Genomic DNA, 21,939 nt, shown 5'->3' on the forward strand with positions numbered 1-21,939 from the left:
AAGTAGGGCAAAAATTGTGACTTCATCTTGAATATCTAGGACCTAGAAAGTGTCTGCTACATAGCAAGTGCTTAATACATGCTTATTGAATAAATAAAAGGATGAATGAAATGATATGTAATTCTCTATATACTTCGTACACAAGCACACATTTATAGATGTGATCATATCATCAATGGTGCAAACTAAGAGAGTAAGGACAAGATGTCACTGCTATCCAAATCTCCCAAATGTCCCTCACCCTTAAGGCTGCATATCAGGCATTTGGAAAATTTTTTTTTTTTTCCCTTTCAAGGTTGATGTTTGTTTTAACTTTATTTTACTTATTTTAAAAATGTACTTTTGAGTTGGAAGGAGAGAAGCCCATCTGAGATTCATCATGACCCTAGTGACAAGCTGTTGATCACAGGAGTGAAGAAAGCTTGGATAGCACATTTTGGCAGCTTGTCTTTTTGGATTTAGGGTTTATAGTTACCTTAAATCAATTTCGTTCCTTACCCATTGTCAGATCTTCTTGCTGCACAAATATATTTTTGTTAGCTCTGTTTTATTATGATTAATACACTGATGTTCATTTAAACGTTATGTCTTCTTTAAATCCTCTTAATATAGGAAACAGAATGGTGGTGATGTGGGTGCCTCCCACAGTTTAGTAAAGAGGTCTTGTGGCTATAATCTCATTTAACAAACTGCCATTTCTCTATGAAGAATGGAAAAACAGTGGTAGGTCAGAAATTAAAGGCTATGCCATTTAAATCCTAAAACCTGATCATTCTAGTTTTTTCACCCAAAAACCAATGAAGAAAGTCAGTTTTCCCCACGTTGCATTTTAAAATATAAGTTAATTGAGCTGTAATTTTATAGCATCATTTACCATGTTCATACCAATTACTTGGAACATTTTTTCTAGTTTTGAAATATGTGGTAGAATTTTCTATCTTTAATCAACTTTTCTCATTATGAGAATTGTTCCTGTGCTTTGTTTAGCCAAAGACTACTTTAGAAAAAGCTAGGTTGACTTGTTATTTTACTGTGTAGCAATTTCAAACCTAGTTTATTTAGCTATAGTCTATAAGATGCAAAGTATAAAATGTGCCTTTTTTATACTTCTCATTTGCTTTTCTCTCCATTTATATTTTAGTTGATATGAAATCAGTGATGCAAGTATTATTCAAGTATTATTCAGTTTTACTAATGAAAATTTGGAGATGCCACAATAACTTACAAATACATACACATAAGAGGAGTATCAGGACATCCAAACTGATATACAAAGGCTTCAATTATATGGACTAACTTGGGGAGAGTAAGTTGTGAATTTGTGAAACTGTATCAGAAACAGAATATTTCCCCCAAAGTATATGGAACTGCAGCAAATACAAATATCAGAGTTGAGAGACCCAGCTTCCGGTCTGGACTCTGCCCTTAGTTGATTATTTGAGCTTGAGAAAGCCATTAAATGTTGTGATAGTTATTTTCTGAAATTCAGACGGTTGAGTTCCACCAATGAGCTCACAGTTAATGTCTTTCAAATATATGTAGTAATTTAGATACTGAAATAGCTCAGAGTAACTTATGACTGTTTTAATTGTTTTTATAACAAGTTAGAAACCAGATCTATTTCTTCCAAAGCAGATTAGAAATATCTTTTTATATGTACATGTTAATAGGCTTAAAAAGTAGTGTAGGAACAAACAAATCATCTTGACTTGAATGTTTAGTAGATATTTAACATTTGGAAACCTGGAGAGAGTTGTTTGTTCCTTTTTTAATGTCAGTTGTTCTTTTTCATAATGCAGCCTCAGCATTAGTTCTCAGGCAATGGCTAATGAGCATTCATCTTGACATTTCACTTCTTAAAGGACATTTAAACAAAGTTCTCAAGATCTACCCTATAGAAGGGAAGATTATATTTTTACGTGTGGTCCAGAAGAGCATATCAAAGACCAAATAGAATTTAAAAAGTTAACAATTAAAGCTATCACAGGCAGGGTGCAGTGGCTCACGCCTGTAATCCCAGCACTTTGGGAGGCCGAGGCGGGCGGATCATGAGGTCAGGAGTTCGAGACCAGCCTGACCAACATGGTGAAACCCTGTCTCTACAAAAAGTACAAAAATTAGCTGTGTGTGATCATGTGTGCCTGTAATCCCAGCTACTCAGGAGGGTGAGGCAGGAGAATTGCTTGAACCCGGGAGGTGGAGGTTGCAGTGAGCCGAGATCATGCCACTGCACTCCAGCCAGGGTGACAGAGTGAGACTCCATCTCAAAAAAAAAGAAAAAAGAAAAAAAAAAGCTAGCACAAATTGGAATGGTTTCCTAGAAAGACAAAGTGTTTTTTGTCCTAGAGGTCACACCTGTTTCGCATGTTAAAATTTCATCTGCATGATGTCCTCCAAGGTATTGTTAAATTCTAGAATTCAGACATTAAATCCATCCTCTATATTCTGCATTTCCTTTTACAGTATCTTAAGGAGCATGAGGAAATCAAGATGTCCTCTACATATGCATGTCGAGATGTGGAACCTGAATGCTGCCATCTCTTTGATTCAGAATTAGATGCTAGCATGTTTGATGCTCATGCTATCTCTGCTTGTCCAATCTAGATGGAAGTTGTGGCATTGATTCTTGTTTTCCTTATAACATTAGAAGGTTTTTGAAGTCACACTTCAACTACCAAGTACTGTAGCAAGGTACTGACATTTCAGTATGTTTTGATTTGTGTCATGGTTGTAGGAGAATACAGGTACTGATCAATAGAAACATTTATTGACTTAAGAATATAAATAAGTCAGCAGCATGCTTTTTATAGAGAGACTTGACTTACATATTGAAATTTGGGGTTTATAGAAAAATTAATTTATTGGCTGCTTATATGCTTTACAAGATAACTTACAATAGGTTTTCTTTAGTATATATTTGATATAGTGTCCTTATTTCAGAAATATATGTATTGCACAATGAAATTTACATTCCATCAATTTATTTTCTCTTTATGTGTAAAAATATTGAACAAAATTGAGTTCACTGTTGGTCCTCTGTATGCCATTTTTCTCTTAAGCTTAGATCATCACTGTTTAACATTTCCTAATTTATGGTCTTCTCTTGCATTCAAGGCCAAAACAATAATCACCTTTTTATGGAATGTGGCTATTGCTACATTTAACAGGTCTTTGTAAAGGTCTCATTTTTGAAGTATGCCATATTGCGGCTTCATAATCTTTCTGGCTACAGCAATTTAAAATCACCCTACACCCTCTCCTCCCAACCCAGGAAAAGGCTACAGCTGAAATAATTAAAATCCATACGGTTAATGATCTGTGCCTTCTGCAAGGTGGCGCATTACTGTCTCTAATGATGTTTAATAGCTCATAACATTCAGTACACTTAATCATTAGTTACTGACATTTCTAGTACTTTTGCATACTGGACATATCTCGATAGGGCAAAAATTACACTGGAAAAGATTCAATTATCTACCTTGCGAAAGAACACTGACCAAAGGAGAACATGCATTTGTCTTTGGAGCTGCTCTTGCCACTGAATTAGGGCTGTAACAGAGCCATGTGTCTACAGTGGGATTTTGTTAGGTGAGGAAAGTTTGATTTGCTGGTGTCACATTGGGCTTTGCTGGCCTCTCAGCAACAATGGGACTGACACCAAAGTCCCTGAGTGGGATGTCAGGAGACAGGGATGCTGACCCCCACCAACCACCTGAGCTGGGCACTTGGGCTTCTGTGTCTTTATGTGTAAGATGAGAAAGAGGTGCTGAATGATGCCTGAGGGGGTTCCATGCAGATCTGAAATTCTCCAGTCTCAACATAACTTCAGAGGTAGTGACCCCATCAGACTGCTATCATTTTGGACCTAATTTATTGTTTTCTTGAGTTTTTGGAAAAACTAAAGAATGATAAAGAGACCATGGAGCCCACTACCCTTGGTAGAATGACAAAGTGATAGGCAGCCTTCTCATTTTATAATATTTACATAGTTTTGGTATGGCTTGTATGATAGGATTTTTTTTGAATAAGCAGATAAGGCTTTCTTCTGAATACTGCTTATTTAGGCCAAATATTATCTTGTTTTTTGATAACAGGCCCTGAATAGTACCAAGCATTGCTATAACTGCTTAGTGCTTCAAGTGTCCACAGGAGGTAGCTTATTTTAATGCAGATTCTGCTTGAGAAAAGACAGAACTTCATCATCCCTGAGCCTTAGAGAAAGATTCTGATTGTTGATTGTTGACCTTTTCCCCAATCACAGATTTGAGTCATAGCCACCCTGGGGTGAAATGCATGCATAGCTCTCTCACATTCTTGATAGTTTCCAAAAAAGTGTTAAGACTTTTTCCTTCTTGCTAGCAAAGGCCTATGTGGGCAAAACAGAGGAGAAGCAAAGGAATTACTCCTTTCACAAGCACTTTCCTTTAGCAAATGTTTTGGTTTCCTCGCTATTTCCTGAACTTACAAATCCAACTAAAAAGTTCAAAAATGAAAAAGAAAGAAAATATTTCAATTATTTTATTGTAGAGTGTATAGCATCTGGGATTTCATCACAAGCACTTTCCTTTAGCAAATGTTTTGGTTTCCTTGCTATTTCCTGAACTTACAAATCCAACTAAAAAGTTCAAAAATGAAAAAAAAGAAAATATTTCAATTATTTTATTGTAGAGTGTATAGCATCTGGGATTTCATTGGCCTTTTCTCCCTGCTTCAGTATGAATTCAACATGGTTCAAAATGTAAAGTGCCAGGCAGGCTTTCCTTTCCTCCTCCCGATAGCATTCCTTGAGGGAATATACTTTGTCAATTGATGTAAGGTATTATGATTAAATAAATTAATGTGCTACAATTATGATTTCTACACTGCCCAAGCTTACAGGCCAAGGAAGGAGGGAAAACTCAAATGCAAACCTGCACAGGCAGTCACAAATAATCCCTAACGTGTGACAATAAGGAGTGGGGGTGGGGGCTGGGAATAATTGGAGAATTGTCTTTGTGTAGGTCCTTGTTCCTTCCCTTCCTGCCTCCTACCCTCCCTTCCTCCATCCTTCCCTCTCTCCCTTCCTTTCTTCCTTCATCCCTCCCTCGCTCCCTCTGTATCTCTCTCCCTCTGTTTCTCCCTCCCTCCCTTTCTCCGTCCCTCCCTTTCTCCGTCCCTCCCTTTCTCCTTCCCTCCCTTTCTCCTTCCTCCCTCCCTCCCTCTCTCCCTCCCTTTCTCCTTCCTCCCTCCCTCCCTCTCTCCCTTTCTTCCTTCATCCCTCCCTCCCTCTCTCCCTGTTTCTCTCTCCCTCTTTTTCTCTCTCCCTTTCTCCTTCCTACCCTCCCTCCCTCTCACTCTCCCTCCCATCCTTTCTTCCTTCCTTTCTTTCTCCCTTCCTTGCTTCCTTCCTTCCTATACTCTGTAAACTGAATAACACAATTTACTAGTCTTCAACTCTTAATCCAGGCGCAGACAGACATATGTAAACAAATAATTTTCACACAGTAAACAGGATGTTAAAATAAAGATATTTCTAAAGCACTGTTTTTAAGAGGATAGACTGTAGAGCCAGACAGATTTTGAATGCCTACTTCACCACTTACCATCTGTTTGACCTTGGGCAAATAATCTTAGTAATATTCCTTTTCTGTGTTCGGTTTCTTCAGATAGAAAGGGTGACAATGAGAACACTTCCTTCATCAGATTTTGTTCAGCAGTAAAAGAGTTGATAACAGGTTAAGCTCTCTGAACAGAACTTGGCACATTGTGAGCTCTTAAAAAGACAACTGTTCTTATTGTAGATGAAAGAGTTACATGCTAAAATATTAAGTCCAGATAGATACAGCCTAATAAGATCCTAAAGTGGAAGGAATCTTGGGCCACCCTGCAGCACTACCCCTTTGCTGCTGGAACCATCCCAGAAGAAGACATTCCTATGTTTGCAAATGTAGTTAGTGCAGAGGCCCTCAGCCACATCAATACCTGCTTACCTCATCTTTGCAACACATTGCCCAACTCTGCATGATTCTTATCAAAGAACCACTCACTTATTTCTTCCAAGAAAAGGAGCCAAGAGGCATGATGTAATGCATGAAGATCTTCTGTAGTGACCTTGTAACTTCTGTGGTGTTGTCCACCTTGGCCATTCATTTAACATTTAAGTTTATTTTGTTTCAAATGAAGATAAATATTTTCCCACCTTGCTTTGAAAATTAGCTAACCAGACCTGTAAGTGGTTTTCAAGTATTACATTGCCTTACAGACTACACAAAATAATCAAAACGATAAAATGTTCTGAAGTTGGACACTGTTGACTGAATTACCATGTTAAGATTTGGTTATGTGTTTTCCTTCACAGTCTCTGTAAGTGTGTCAGCTCAATCAGGATGCACAGTTTGTGTTACAGAACTGGCTAAGGCTTTGGGAACCTGTGATCAGGTTCCCTCACTAATGTTGCTTTCCTCTCTAAAAACATGCTTTAGTTTCTGCATTGCTCTACAGGATCCATTTTTCAGAATCCTTTAAGATCTGTACTTCATGGAAAATACATGTGAAAAAGGCCGTTAGGCAGGTGTCGGTTATCGTGAAAAACGAACAAACTGTAGTTAAAAGGTTTGAAATGTTTGCCCTTTTCCTCTTTTTTTTTTTTTTTTTTTTTTTTTTTTTTGAGACAGAGTCTCACTCTGTCACCCAGGCTGGAGTGCAGTGGTGTGATCTCTGCTCACTGCAACCGATGCCTCCCAGACTCAAGCGATTCTCCTGTCTCAGCCTCCCAAGTAGCTGGGATTACAGGTGCCCACCAACACGACCGGCTAATTTTTGTTTTTTTAGTAGAGATGGGGTTTCACCGTGTTGACTAGACTAGTGTTGAACTCCTGACCTCAAATGATCTGCCTGCCTTAGCCTCTCAAATTGCTGGGATTACAGCTGTGAGCCACCACACCAGGATTTCTCTCATCTTTTCTAAGAATTCTGTAATACAGGGAGAAATATTTTTAAAAAATGAACTATCCGTATATGCTGGGTAATTTATGTAATTAGATAAAGGAGAATTATGCATTTAGACAAAAGATGATATGCAGTTGTAGCTATTATATGTGAAAACTGCTGGTTAAAAATATAGGCATACAGAACTTTCTAGAAGTTAGCTTGTCAGCTATTGTCCTTCATTATTAAGATGTGAATGCTCTTTTGGCTTCTTTTAATTGTATTTTTTTAGTTCTCTTAAGGACCACATATTTATTTTATAGCAAAAATGTTGACAATGTAAATTACCATGCAAGGTATAGGAAATACATTGAAATTCCTTTCCCTACATGGCTTTTCATGTCTTAATCTGCTCTTATTCTGGCTGTTTCATTACATTTGCTCTGTGGTTTGCCTTTTTCTTCATTTTCATTCTCACACTAGTTTCAGTTTTCATCATTTGATTCCAGGGAGTAACTCCAGTGCTTGCCATTGCTGAAAGAGTGAAAAGAAAAGTTTTTTTGTTTGTTTTGTTTTGAGATGGAGTTTAACTTTTTTGAGACACAGTCTTGCTCTGTCACCAGGCTAGAGTGCAGTGGCACGATCTCGGCTCACTGCAACCTCTTGCAACCCGGGTTCAAGCGATTCTCCTGCCTCAGCCGCCCAAGTAGCTGGGACTACAGGTGCACACCTCCACGCCCAGCTAATTTTTGTATTTTTAGTAGAGACAGGGTTTCACCATATTGGTCAGGATGGTCTCGATCTCTTGACTTCATGATCCACCCGCCTCAGCTGCCCAAAGTGTTGGGATTACAGGTGTGAGCCACTGTGCCCAGTCAGAGTTTCACCCTTGTTGCCCAGGCTGAGTGCAATGGTGAAATCTCGGCTCACTGCAACCTCTACTTCCTAGATTCAAGCAATTCTTCTGCCTCAGCCTCCCTAGTAGCTGGGACTATAGGCACCTGCCACCACGCCCGGCTAATTTTTTGTATTTTCAGTAGAGACACACTTTCACCATGTTGGCCAGACTAGTCTCGAACTCCTGACCTCAAGTGATCCACCCACCTCGGCCTCCCAAAGTGCTGGGATTACAGGCGTGAGCCACTGCACCTTGTTTTGCTTTTTGAGACAGGTCTCACTCAGTCACACAAACTGGAGTACAGTGATGCAAATGATAGCTCACTGCAGCCTCAAACTCCTGTGCTTAAGCCATCCTCCTGCCTCAGCCTCTAGAGTAGCAGGGACTGCTCTGGCAATTTGATTTTTTAAATTTTTTGTAGAGATAGGGTCTCACTGTGTGGAGCAGGCTGAATAAAAAAGACAAGTCAAATCCTCTTCAGCCTCTAAAACCATCAACAATTCTGAGGTTTTCATCTTCTTCACCTAGCACTCTTTGAATCCTGCTTTTCACCACACCTTTTTCCTTACTTCTCACAGTTTTTCAGCAGTTCAGTTGTCAAGCATTTAGAGTGCTGACCTTACATGCAAGCCTCTCCTTCAAGGAATGAGGCACAGGATATTTGTGCCATTTTGGTTCATGACCTGATTCCTACCTGACTTTTTTATTCCTAAAGCTCTATCTTCCACATGCCATACTTTTGTTTTCTCCTTTTTTTTTTTTTGAGACGGAGTTTTGCTCTTGTTGCCCAGGCTGGAGTGCAGTGGCATGATCTCGGCTCACTGCAACCTCCGCTTCCCAAGTTCAAGTGATTCTCCTGCCTCAGCCTCCTGAGTAGCTGGGATTACAGGCATGCGCCACCACCCCTGGCTAATTTTATATTTTTAGTAGAGATGGAGTTTCTCCATGTTGGTCAGGCTGGTCTTGAACTCCCAACCTCAGGTCATCCACCCACCTTGGCCTTCCAAAGTGCTGGGATTACAGGCGTGAGTCACCATGCCTGGCCCATGCCATCTTTTTCTTGTATTTGTTATTACTGGCCTGCATCATTCCATATTTGAATTGATCTTACCTCAACCTGATGCACAATTATGTATTCATCTGAATGCCTTCAGGGTAGCCTAGGAACTAGAATAAGCACTGATTTAAAAGCCAAGCACTATTTCTTTGTATATATTCTATCTTCAAGCAATAAGTACTTTTATTGAGCATATGTTGTCTTGCTTCTAAGGAAGAAACACAAGAAGTGAAACCAACCAAAACATACACTTTTAAACCTGTAACCAGGAGTTCACCAACTCTTCTTACCGCATTTTGGAGGCTTGAAGTGGTCGTGATAGTAGTGGTATTAATGAATAATGATCACCCTTTATGGGTAAGGCCCTATGTTGGGTGTTTGAATGCATCATCTCTAATTTTAACTCTCATGGCAGTCTGTGAGGCAGCTATCATTATTTTCCCTGTCATTTCACAGTTGACCAGACTGAAACACAAAGGTTGAATACGCACTAGCTCACATATTTGGTAATAGTTGGGGTGGAGTCGAGATCTGAACCCAGGTCAATGTGACTTTGTTTATCCTTTTTCATCCGTGAGTTAATACATGTAAAGCTTTTAGAACAATACTTATATAATAAGCCTTTATATAGAAGCACTACATACATGTTGAAATTGTTATTTTCCCTTGGTCCCTTATTTGGTAATGTTAATTTTTCTTCTCTTCAGCAGGTAGTAGTGGCTTGAGGACATCAAAGGCTTTACTATAGAAATGCTGCTCTGAGTTAGATCTATAATCAAGTACATGGGATTGAACAAGAATGTATATAAAAGAAGCAGGCAGATCTCTTGTACCCTCTCTTCACTTCCCTCTTACACATGCATGCTATTTCTTAGTGAAATATTTCAATCTTATAGAAAAAGCACTTTTCTCTACATTCCTGGGAAAGTAAGCTAATTTTATCCTGATAAACTTGCCTATCAGTTTGCTTCAGTAATCTTAAAGCTGCAGGAACATAAGACGTATTAAAATTATAGCTGATTTGAGGTTGCCTTTCCTTTGGAATCCTTAACAACGTGAAATCATTTGTATCTGCTTAAAATGAGCTTTTAGTTTAATTTACATTGAATGAAATCATCTTCTATTTATCTTAGAATAATCTCAGAATTTAGTATGAGTTTTCCATCCAGAAAGGCAGATGGCATTTTCAAACGTGGGTCTCTCTCTCTCTCTCTCTCTTTCTCTCTCTCTTTCTTTTTCTCTCTCTCTCTCTCTGTCTCTTCCCTGTCTCCCTCTCATGGACATCTGCTGAGCCACTCTTGGGGTGCCTGCTCTGGGCCTCAGGTTGATTAGCTCCACCTAGGAGCTCTGCACTGACACGTGTCACCCATCAGCTTTGAAGCAGTATTGCTGACCAGATGGTTGGCATCTGCATGAAGTGCCAGTGCTTCTGCCAGATGCCCGATGGTGCTGTTAAGACAGATGGAAGGAGTCCTTCTGGGCCCTCCAGAGCCCCTCGTTCTGGCAAGACCTGTCTTCTGGAATGATGTTGGTTCATTCCGAATGTTCAATCTCAACTTGAAAATATATCGGATTAGGCATGGTTCTTCAAGTAATGCACAGGCTCCACCTGCAGGGAAGGGGTGTGACTGGCCTCTCCTCCTGGGGCTGCCTGTTCTGCCAATAGCCCTACCTGAGTGACCTACTCTTAGCCATGCTAGGGCCCATACCGATTTAACCTGCAGGAACTGGGATCAACCATGTAGCTATCTGGGTTCATGTGCAGAATAAATCTCCCTTTCCCTTGAATAAGTGGATCTATTTCAACAGTAACTGACTTATCTATTAGTATCTTACACAAATTTGTCTAGCTCTACTTTTCTCAATAGTTTGTTGGATTTACCTTGATGTATAATGTTCTTTCTACCTCCACTGTATAAAGTGGGGGAAAGGTGGCTTTCTTTCCCCAACCACGCGGGTATTTGCCAATGACTCTTTTTATTTATGAGGAGGAGGGGCAAGAGGAGGAGATGTGTGTAACCCTGTGGCAATACTTGGATTGAGCTCTAGGACCATACAGCTTGAAAATTCATCATTGTGCCACTAGAGTAATGAATTTTTAAGTTTCTCCCATGCTGTTGTTATATATCAAACTATTTGTTTGTGCCTAGGAAAAGACTAAGCTGGTTAGCAATATAAAATGCTTATTGTAGATGGTAGCCTCTTTAAAAAATCCAACAGTGCAATATATTTCCATATACGCCCACATTCCCAAGTATAAAAAGTATCACTGTGAGGGTTTAAATAACTACCACACTAGCTGAGAGAATTACTTTATATACTGATTGGCCTATAAAATGGTAAGAGGTGATTTTTACTTTTTCTTATAACTTAGGATTAATTACCAGATGCACAGACTTTCCATGCTATCATTGGCTTTATTTAAATGAGCTAGATTTTGCTCACTGAGTAGTAATCATTACTATAAAAATGGAAGAAGTTGTTTGATCTTGAGTTAAAAAATCTGTCATATTAACTGTTTGTTCTTCAAGTTTATTGAAGCTTTTATACCCCTGTGTACACTCTGCTATATGAAGCTCCATTTGTGCTTTCTCGCAGTTTTCACTCCCCAAAGTGGATATTCACACACTGATTGGTTATCAGTCTCAATCATTGTTAATTACCTTTTTGTTTCCCACTCCAGGGTCCCTTGGTGCAAATATATACCTGACTCTGGTATTGTGTCAGCCCTCATCATTAGCTCGAACCTTTTGTCTGGTCTTCACATCTAATCAGCCCTTAGATTGGTTAGTTGCGTCACACAGATGCATTTTGTACTCCCTTCCTCTCCCATCTCCTTGGTCCAGATCTCACTACTGCTCTCTCAGACTAAAACTGCATTTACCCTGTCAACTGATTTCTCTGTCCTGGTCTTCTTCCCCTCCAGTTTATTTTATGTAATATGACTAAAATAATCTTCTAAAAATAAAAATCTATTACTGTAACTTCCCACCCTGCTGAGGGTACAGTCCAAACCTCTTACATGGTGTTCCAGGCATTACTGCCTTTCTCCAGCCCCCTTCCTGGTGGGGCCTTCCAGAGAACTGAAGGTCTCTGTACTCAGCACGGGGCTCCAGGCTTCAGAGCCCACAAAGTGTTCATGCTGCCTGAGATCCCCTCCCCACCTTTGTTTTCCTGGTGAACACCTCTTTCTTTTTGCATCCCATTAAAATGGACAACTTCCCCCCAGTCTCCCACTAAATGAGCAAATATTTCTCCTCTCTCCATTGCCTACATTCTTAATCTTGTTTCTTGTGGCACTTAATTACTGTATTCTGATTATGTGTCGACATACCTGTTTACTCTTGAGACTGTGAACTCCTTGTGCCTAGATGTTCTTAGTCAACTTTGTAATCCCAGAGCCTAGTACAGAATTTGACACAAGTGTGTGTTTTGTAAACATTTGTTTAATTGGTTCAGTTCTCTTCTAAATGTTCTCTGTATTAGCAAATGTTCTCTAAGAGGATTAGAAGATTGGATCTTGAGCGCCTCTATGAGGTGTTCTTGTCTGATTAGCTCAATTAAGAGTACAGTGTTAATGAGGCCAAGGTCTTAACTTTCAATTCTCTGTGGAACAATTAACTTTGTACCTCAACTGTCAGTAACGTCAGTGAGTTGCATGGTAAGTTGCCTGGTATCATTGGTTCCAAGGCATATGCGGAGAGAGGATGATTCAGCTCAAGGCAAATCCATCTCAACTATTAGACAAATGGAATTAAATATATTCCTTATTGATGTCAAAAGCATGACTTCATATTTCAGTGTGAAATGAGCACCTTGTTTGGTCCACAGCATTTATCCACATGTACTGATGTACTTGACTCAAAGGGCCCTTTGCTGCAATAGAGGTGGCAGAAATACCACCTGGTCATCAGAGTTTCGCAATAAAAACAGTAATTGTCCATTCCCAGATCTTTAGGATGGCCAGCCTCTAAGCCTCTTGTCTACCCACCTGCCTCTCCGTGTCTGTCTTCCAGGTGAGACGATGCGCATCGCCTCCTCCGAGTTTGCTGATGACCCATGCTCGTCGGTAAAGCGCGGCACCATGGTGCGGGCGGCAAGGGCTTTGCTCTCCGCGGTGACACGCTTACTCATCCTGGCGGACATGGCAGATGTCATGAGACTTTTATCCCATCTGAAAATTGTACGTATGTAGAACTTATCAAAACTTTCTTTATGTGAGTGGCAATCTTGACCATGTGTATTACATCTCTGGCCTCTACTCTAGATGTTTCATTGCTCACCAGATCACTTCGTTACCTACCCGTGTGGTGCCCACCCCCAACTTTTTCGAATAATAAAATTATATTCAATAATATATTCAAAGAGTTTTATAAGACTCACTTGAATTATTATTTTTTTCCTAAAAACTGAGAGTTTAGATTTCTCCTTACTTCCTGGAGTGTGTAACAGTACATTCTTTTAGGCTACAGAGCCTGGACGGGGTAGACCTGCCTTTGTCCTGTCTCAAGATTCAGAGCAATGTTGTTCCATGTGATAGTTCAGGTTGGGGTCAGCTCTGCTGAGTAGCTGGCCACCTGTGCCCAGCTTAGTGTGGATTACATGTTGAATATATTTTGCTATCTACTCTAGCCTTGCTCCCCTGTAGATATATGGATTTTGAACCATATATTGGCAATGAAAAGGGGCCCCATCCACACTTCCCATGGCTAAAGTCAATCTGGTTTCACCAAGCCTGGCATCTAAAATATCTGGATTAGTTCTCTGGGTGGACACATGCTTGTCCCACTGACCCAAAGAACACCATTATATGTGCCTTGCTTTTCGTGGTTTCTTTTAATTCTTTTGTTTCCTAATAGAAGTGAAGCCCTGCTCTCATCACAAATTTTAATGGAATAGTGATTAAGGCTACCTCCCCAGTCCTTAACTACTGGTCCTTTTTCTGTTTTCCTACTTGCTGATTGGTATCTAGTTGCAACAAGGATGGTTCAACACTTTAACAAAGATGATGTAACTTAGCTGCTCGGGAATATGTCCTCTGATTAGAGAATCCCTATACCATACCCTCGTTGAAATATGATTCCTGAACAATTGGCACCAACTCTGGACTGATCACAGGGTCTTTAGATGATGAGATGCAAGCCACATTTTCCTTTTTGGAGAACCAACCAATTGCTTGCTTGGTTCCCCCAGTGTCCTGGGCATTCCTGGATTATCACGTTTCCTATCAGCCAATCTTCCTGTCTTATTTTCTTTATCAGTGAAAGCAGGTTGTGAGGCGGGGCCAGGGGAGATAGGAAATGAATAACGAGAGCCTGTTCTCACCAAACATTGAGGTCAGGTTTGTTCAGTAGGAGGAATCACCAAGAAATTACTTAAATCATAACTGTTCTCTGTCAAAAAACCTTGGGCAGGATCTTCTACACAAGCTGGCCCCAATAAAGTAGCCAAGATTTCCAAGTTTTACATAAATTCTGGAAAAATATGAAAGGTCTCAAATTCCAACACCTGCAGTCTGAGCTCCGAGGTCATAAACATAAAGGAAGCACATCTCTTTATGACTTCTATACAGGTTCCTGAGGAGCAAGGGACACCAAGAAACTGCTTGGAAGTTTTTTTTTGTTTGTTCGTTTTGTTTTTTCTTAGGAATTTTTCAGGGAATGGGTTCTGCAAAGCCAGGAAAGGCTCTTGAAATTGGATGAGGTGAGCAGTTTGAGGAGAGACTTTACCTATTTCAGAGGCTGTTGAAGGGCAGTACAGTACTATAATTAACCATTTAGCTGCTGGAGTCAGACTAACTGGGTTTAATCTTGGTTTGGTATCACTTACTCTCTGTGTGGCAACCTACCAGGTAAATCTGAGATATCTCATCTGTTAAAGTGGGGCTAATGGCAGTGCAGCCCTCAGGGTGGTGGGGAGGTTTGAATGGGGATGATTCCTATGAAGCACTTATCCCAGAGAATGGCACAAAGTAAGTGTCCCATCAATGGCAGCTGAGTAAGGAGTGTAAGATCACTGGAACCACTTGTAGGCTGCCATACTGGCTGCCGTTCCTCCAGCCCATCTCTGTTATATGCATCTTTTCGGTTACACAAAACTTACTTCTCAAGCATGTTGGAAGAAAGGTTTTGTTTTCTTTCCCTTACAGCCTAGTTAGTCTTCGAAGGCAATATTTTAAGATAAGTCTTTCCACAGAAGGACAATCTTTCTTTACCCCGGCAAGGAAATAATAGGACTGAACCTAAAAAAATTAGCCTTCCATCTCACATGTCATTGTTTGCTGTGCTGTGCTGTGCTGTGCTGTGGAAGGCCCTGTCAGCAACTGTCAGGGAGTGATGATGGGCTGAATATCCTTGCTGAACTGCCTACACTCCACACTCGAAAAGAGTGATAAATCCAGGGCGATGACGCCACGTGTGGTACCAGTTGCCTCCTGCAGTCCTGCCTCTCAGCCCACCTGTTTTGACCAGTGCCGTTGGCTCATCAGATCACAGAAGCCTAATGTAATGGGGAATCAATTGCAATCTCTTCTCCACAGAGCCGAGTAAGGGAAGTTAAAAAAAAAAGGATTTAGCACAAAATCATGGAAAGGTCAACCTGGCAATATTAAGTAGTCCTGTCAGACTGTCAGTAGTAAAATTAAAAATGATTGTAGACTAAATAACACATTTGTTCTACTTAGAGCGCAGCGTCTGTAGCAAACAGCTGTGGTGGAATGTTGCCATCTTGTGGAGCAAATGAGGAACTACAGTTCCTGGTGCTGTCAGGTGTTTTCTCTCATGAGCTCTTGCCCCTACACCCCCCCCCCCCCAAAAAAAAGAGAGTATGTCAGTAATTCATTGCAAACAAACGTAGCACATAGTTCTACTCAGTAGTATGTCAGTTCTTTTGCACAGAAGCGTATCTTCTCAGGACTGATAAAGAAATATATTGTCTGCAAGCTTCTATTTATTTGTTTTTCTGTAACGCAGGATGAAGAACATATCAAATATCTTTACGTGTTTTGATGAAGCAAGTTAGAAAATATTTACACCTTTCTCAAGGATTTTTTTAATAAACAATGAGTTTCTTTACCACATGGATGATAAAACATAGATGAGAAAGAAAAGAGTGACAGTTGCTTTCTCATAAGAGTGAAGTAGTGACTCTGGTTTTCTAGTAGGGTTCAGATTGAGTAATACCCTGTAGTGAGACTACAGCCTCCTGCCGTGTTAACTGCTACATATCTCTTTTACCTTTAAGTGTTACACATAATATTCTACTTTTTATCTTTTAGGCCATATGTCAAAGTTTTATTTGCATTCTTTCCAGATGTTAATTTTTCTCATCTCTGAGTAACTTGGAGGAACATGGAGAGAATTACCTTTTTTTCGCAGCAACTTATATTCATGTTTTTTCATTAGCAGTTCGCCAGGTTGATGAAGAATAGTCACTTAAGTAATCATGGGCAAATGTTGTTCAGCCTCTAAAAATGAGTGAAGGATTAGGAGCCCTGCCAAGGTCATGTGGCTTGGCAGTGTGTAGGTCTCTGCATTTTGCTACTTGACAATTACGTTTAGAAACTTAAATGTATATGGCTACTGAGAAGTTCTTCTCAGATAACACATAGATATCTTAGTGCTCAAGTTATGCTACTTGTTTGCTACTTGTTCTATTGTGCAAGTATTTGTGGTACTTTAATATTGAGTTCTCTTTGAGTATATTATATTAAAGATTCACATGACTGCAAAAGGCTTTTGCTGCTGCTGTTATTTTAAATTCAGGAGGATAGTGATAGAACAGTAGGTGACTTAGAGTTCTAGTGCCCACTTAGCACCCAAGCGAGAATTTAATGCTCCTGAGTAAAGCTAAAGTAATCATTTACATTTCAGACACCAGTTAAAAATACTGAATTATAATCAATTTTATTGTTGAGGCTGCTGGCAAATGATTTCCTAGCCAGATACCTGGAATATCCTGCAATCAGTTCACATTGTCAGTGTGTTAAGTTGATATATGGCATTCTGAAATTTTAAAGGAACGCTGCGTGTCAATCAGTGATCATGAAGAGGGACATTTATTTTCCCTGGGCTCTGAACTAATGTAACCAGATTATATTGTCAGTTATTAGCATGAGCGATAGCATGACACATAAACTCATCTAGATGTGTATGTCAGAGAAAACAATCACCTTCTTTCTATCCTCAGACTAGATCGTGGGATAATGATGTTCTTGAATATTTGATAATTTCTCTCTAGAAAATGGAATAGCAAGATAGAAAATAGCAATCCTTAGTCAGCTTCTCAAGAAGTCAAGTTTCCTTAGTGGCTACCAGAGGTCAAATATAGTGCTGCTATTCTAATGTGGGGGGCGGAGGGGGGCATTGGTGAGACATGATGATCTTCACATTAACTGTCACTTTGTGAGTTTAGCATCAAATAGCCTCGTGCAGCCTCAGTAGTGTATTATTTCTCAAGTCTGCTGTTTAGTCCTGAAGTTCTAATGTGGCTCTTGTGTTTGAATAACAATAGTCAATTGGTATTATAAAATAGCCTTGTCTGTCATTATAAATGCAGAAAATATGGCCCAGGTTTTTAGCATGTCTTTTCTGTCATAGCTATCATGGTATTAGCTTCATGCAGCTGCATTGTTCATAATTTATTTATTTATTCAGTTATACATTTAAGAACTACTTATTAGGTGCTGACCATAGGCAAAACACTGTGCCAAGAGGTATTACTTCAAGGGTGAATAAGACTAGGCTCCTGCCTTCAAAACCTTACAGGCTACTGGGGAGACATTAGGACATTAGCATAGAGTGCAATGCATGTTAGGAAAGGGTGCATATTGCTGTAGTCTCACCCAGAAGGAACATATAATTATGATGCTTTCTTTCGTAGATAACAGAAAACCTAATTCTACCTAGTTTTTTGAAAAGGGAATAGTTTGGCTTACCAAATTAAAAGTCCAGAGGCAATAGCTTCAGGCAAAGCTTGATCAAGGTGCAAAACCATGACAAAGACCAGGTTTTTCTTTCTTTTTCTTCCTCACTGAGGACTCTGTTCTCTGTAGCCCCTTATAGGGGGCCTCATAGTCTCAAAGCACTTGCCAACCATTTTGAAGGTTGCATGATCCTAGACTAAAGATAGCACAAAAGAGGAAATTCTCTTTCCTGATAGCTCTAAAAAAAAAAAAAGTTCTACAATCTTATTAGGCACAGTTGGTCTCTCAGTCATGTGCATATCTCTGAGTTAATTATTAGAGGGATAACAGAATATGCTAATTTCTTAGTTAACATGGTCAGGACTCCTGCTGTTTGCTCACTCCAAGCTGGAAACGGGATCAGTTTAACCAAGTTGTATTGCTGCACAATTTAGGATAATATGAGAAAGGATGGTTGGGAGAGAGAGGTCTCAAGATTGGGTCTCATTGAACTAAATGAGGTTTTCCTCCCCTCGAACCTATGGCTGGGCCTAGATTCAATAAGTCAGAGTCTCAAGTCCAAGCTGGGGGCTGAAAGTTGGGGATAACTGGAAAGAGTTGGCCCCATCGAAGAGTTGGGGGATGAATCATTCTGTCCAATGATGAGAACACAACCACGCAGTCATTTAAACAGGGAACATTTAAATAATTCTTAACTCTAATAGCAGTTTGTAATAACAAGGGATTAGCTCCTAAGAAATGACGAGAATGCTAAGGAATATGGGAATGGCAGATATGAGGAGACGCTGCTACCCCTGGGGCTGGCATAGGGCAGTCTAGGGAGGACCCCACCCTACCAGGCCTGAGATCCAGTTGTTGTTGGAGGGTGTGGCCTTTTGTCACTTGATGACAAAGGAGTCACTAAGGTGCCACACAATATAATGGAGCTTGCTAGAAATCTGCCCTTTGGATTGCTGAGGAAAGCTGCTCATGGAAGGGTGTCTCACTGGAGACATTCTGCTACAGAATTGCCCAGCAGGGCATACTGAGGGGAAGCTGCTGGCCGCCTGGTGCTGGAGAAGCTTCCCCTGCTGCAGGAGCCTGTTGAAGGAGCACACCAGAACCAGGAACCAAACCCTTTCCTCTGGCAGCGTCTATGCAACACTCTCCACTGACAAAGCTTAACATCAGGCCAACTGGGAAAGGAGTAATATTTCAGGGGCCCATCCATATTTGCACAGCACCAGCAGAAAAGGTAAATTTGGATTTAATAGCCCATGCAGGAAAAGAGCATGTTACTGAAGGAAAATAGGGTTCTATTACCATAAGAAGGGAGATAACAGATTTAGATTAGGCAACAGATTTCAACTACAGAGAGCTTTATGCAGCAAGGAAAGAATAAAGGCATGAGATTAAGAGAGGAGTCTTGGAGTGTTTAAAACACCAGTGATTCTATTGTTGAAGCATAGTGGGCAAGGTGGGGAGAGGCAATAACAAGTTGAACAGAGAGATCCAGGCTATGGAGGGTCTTGGATAACATAATTAGTTTGCACTCTATGTATAGATTATGGAGAGCCATTGAGTAGTGCTAAGAATTTGATTCAGATTAGTGATTTAGAAAAGTAATTTTGGTAGCAGCGGGGAGAAGGAATTAGAAGAGGGACACATAGAGAGACTATTGAAGTTATCCATGCCCATTAATGAATGAAAAGCTGACTAAGGCAATGGCAGTGCGTATTGTGAAAAAGAGGTCGATTTTACAGATACTCAGGATATAGAGGTAGAGTGAATAGAACCTGGAGACTAATTATATGGGGCAAGGCTTTAGAAACTCACTCTTTCTGAAAAATCAATGCAGCATAGCTCAGAAATTGAGTATGGGCTCTGGAGCAAACTACCTGGGCTCAAATCCAGGCTCCTACACTTACTCGCTGTGAGATTTCTGACAGGTTATACAACTCCTCTGCTCTGATTTCAGTCTCTACTGGATAAGCATATGGGAATAAGAAAAGTATCAAATTCGAAGAGCTGTTTTTGGGGACTAAATAAGATAGACGTAAGCCATTTAGAACACTGTCTTGTATATCATAAGAACTCAGTGACACTGGGGTCTTTTTTTTGCACAAACTGAAAATAACTTTGGAAATATATAATAAACTAAATTGTACTTTGTTTAACAAGACACTTTAAGCATCGATGACGCTAGCATGTAATCGTTCTTTGCTTTTGATGAAATCATTTTTTTCTTCCCTTGTTGACAAGGGAAGACACGATTTAATCAAGAAGACCAACGTATCCTTATGGAGCAGAAATATAAAGTATGATAATGCTGAGACACCAGTGGCCATACCAGAGTATATGATTAAATAAGTACAGTAGTTAGATGGCGGGTCTTACATGCATTCATTCTTTCATGCATTTGGCCAACTCCTTTTCCAAGATAGAGATTTTTTAATTTCCCTGTAAAATAGACTCTAACAAGAGAGCTACATATGATCCATTAAAGAGTTTTGTCAGTGTCACTTAAAATCCAGTCAACTTAGGTATCCATAGTAAAACCCTGGAGTGGGGTCAGTCTGTCCAAACAGAAATGGTTATCATAACAAAAATGATTTCTAGTAATGGAATGGCCAGCAATTTTCTACAGGGAACCGGAACACACAATGCGGGCGGGGATGTATCAGACTCCTCAGTTCCACACTATTCCATCCCCAGATGCCGACCTCATGGTAGATTCTGCATAAATACTTAATGAATAAATGAATTATAGGGCTGCTTTTTTATGTTGAAGTAAATAAGTAAAGTTTCAACCAGGAAAGTTAGACACTGATTTACTAACTATCTCAAACAATATGACACAGTTCTAGACTAAATAATAGGGATAGACAGGCTTGCTTTAGGAATAGGGGTACAGGCTATTTTGAACAGGCCTGTGAGAAGGCCAAGATTTTAAGAGTCGTAAGTGACAAGTTCTGAAAACAATTTCTTAACCCACTAAATTGGGTTTTAGTGGGTTAGTGTCTTTTCTAGAAGTGTCAGTCTTTTCAGCTTTATCTATTCACTGGTTATAAATATTAAGGACAAAAATAGGCCAGGCGCGGTGGCTCAAGCCTGTAATTCCAGCACTTTGGGAGGCCGAGACGGGCGGATCACGAGGTCAGGAGATCAAGACCATCCTGGCTAACACGGTGAAACCCCGTCTCTACTGAAAAATACAAAAAACTAGCCAGGCGAGGTGGCAGGCGCCTGTAGTCCCAGCTACTCATGAGGCTGAGGCAGGAGAATGGCGTGAACCCGGGAGGTGGAGCTTGCAGTGAGCCGAGATCCGGCCACTGCACTCCAGCCCGGGCAACAGAGCGAGACTCCGTCTCAAAAAAAAAAAAAAAAAAAAAAAAAAAAAGGACAAAAATATATGGTTCAGCAAAGAGTTCTGGCTTTGGTGTTTATAAGCCCAGCCTGGTCAGTGGGAGAAGAATGGCTGGCTGTAATGTCCAAGATCAAGAGGGCATGTTTAACGGGAAAGGGTATGACAGCTGCCTCTGAGCGATCCCTTTATGTCAGCTCCTTAGAAATCTTCCCAATCCAGGACATAAGAGTCTTCCAAACTTCCCCCTTATCAAAGGGCTCAGCCGTTGACACCAGTGTCCTTCTGAGAGCCATCACTAGGCAGCCCACTGCCTGTAGTTTCTCTGCAGCTTTCTTTCTAGTCCTCCCAGCGCCCCCGTCCTCTTCAGACTTTGCAAGAGTAAGACGGAAATTTTCATCTTCAAAATTATTAAGACATTTTTCCACCATGCAGCAAGTTGGTATCTCTATTTAATGAGCCCCTCATGCTTGCCGTACATTTTGCTAAGCATTTGATATTTTCAATTTATTATCTCCTTTAATTCCCACAAAACCTGTGCATAGTGTGTAGACGTTATTATCCTCATTTTATTAATGAAGATGTGAGGATTGGAGAGGTGAAGTAGCTTGCCCTGGATCACAGAGTTTGCCAAGGACATCGTTGGGATTCAAATCCAGACCAATCTGATCACACAGTTGTACTTAACATTCTTCATGCTGGGGCCCACACAGGTGTATCTTAGTTAGTTAAAGTGTCCCCTGCTCTTCTTCTGTATCTTCTGCTCTTTGTTCAACTGGCAGTCTTTAACTCTTCTATGAACAGTTAATGTT

General features: G+C 40.3%; 1 protein-coding gene across 3 annotated transcripts in view; it reads left to right on the forward strand.

Moving 5' to 3' along the window:
- Positions 1 to 21,939, forward strand: part of CTNNA2 (catenin alpha 2) — a 1,149,887-nt gene that overhangs the window by 346,751 nt on the left and 781,197 nt on the right. For all 3 annotated transcript variants that reach the window (XM_007970059.3, XM_007970060.3, XM_073023121.1), the window contains exon 4: positions 12,878 to 13,044. In XM_007970059.3, coding sequence (XP_007968250.1) covers positions 12,878 to 13,044 — 167 coding nt within the window. The remainder of the gene's footprint in view (positions 1 to 12,877; positions 13,045 to 21,939) is intronic.

The sequence above is a fragment of the Chlorocebus sabaeus genome, chromosome 14, assembly GCF_047675955.1.
Source record: "Chlorocebus sabaeus isolate Y175 chromosome 14, mChlSab1.0.hap1, whole genome shotgun sequence".
Classification (NCBI taxonomy): Eukaryota; Metazoa; Chordata; class Mammalia; order Primates; family Cercopithecidae; genus Chlorocebus; species Chlorocebus sabaeus.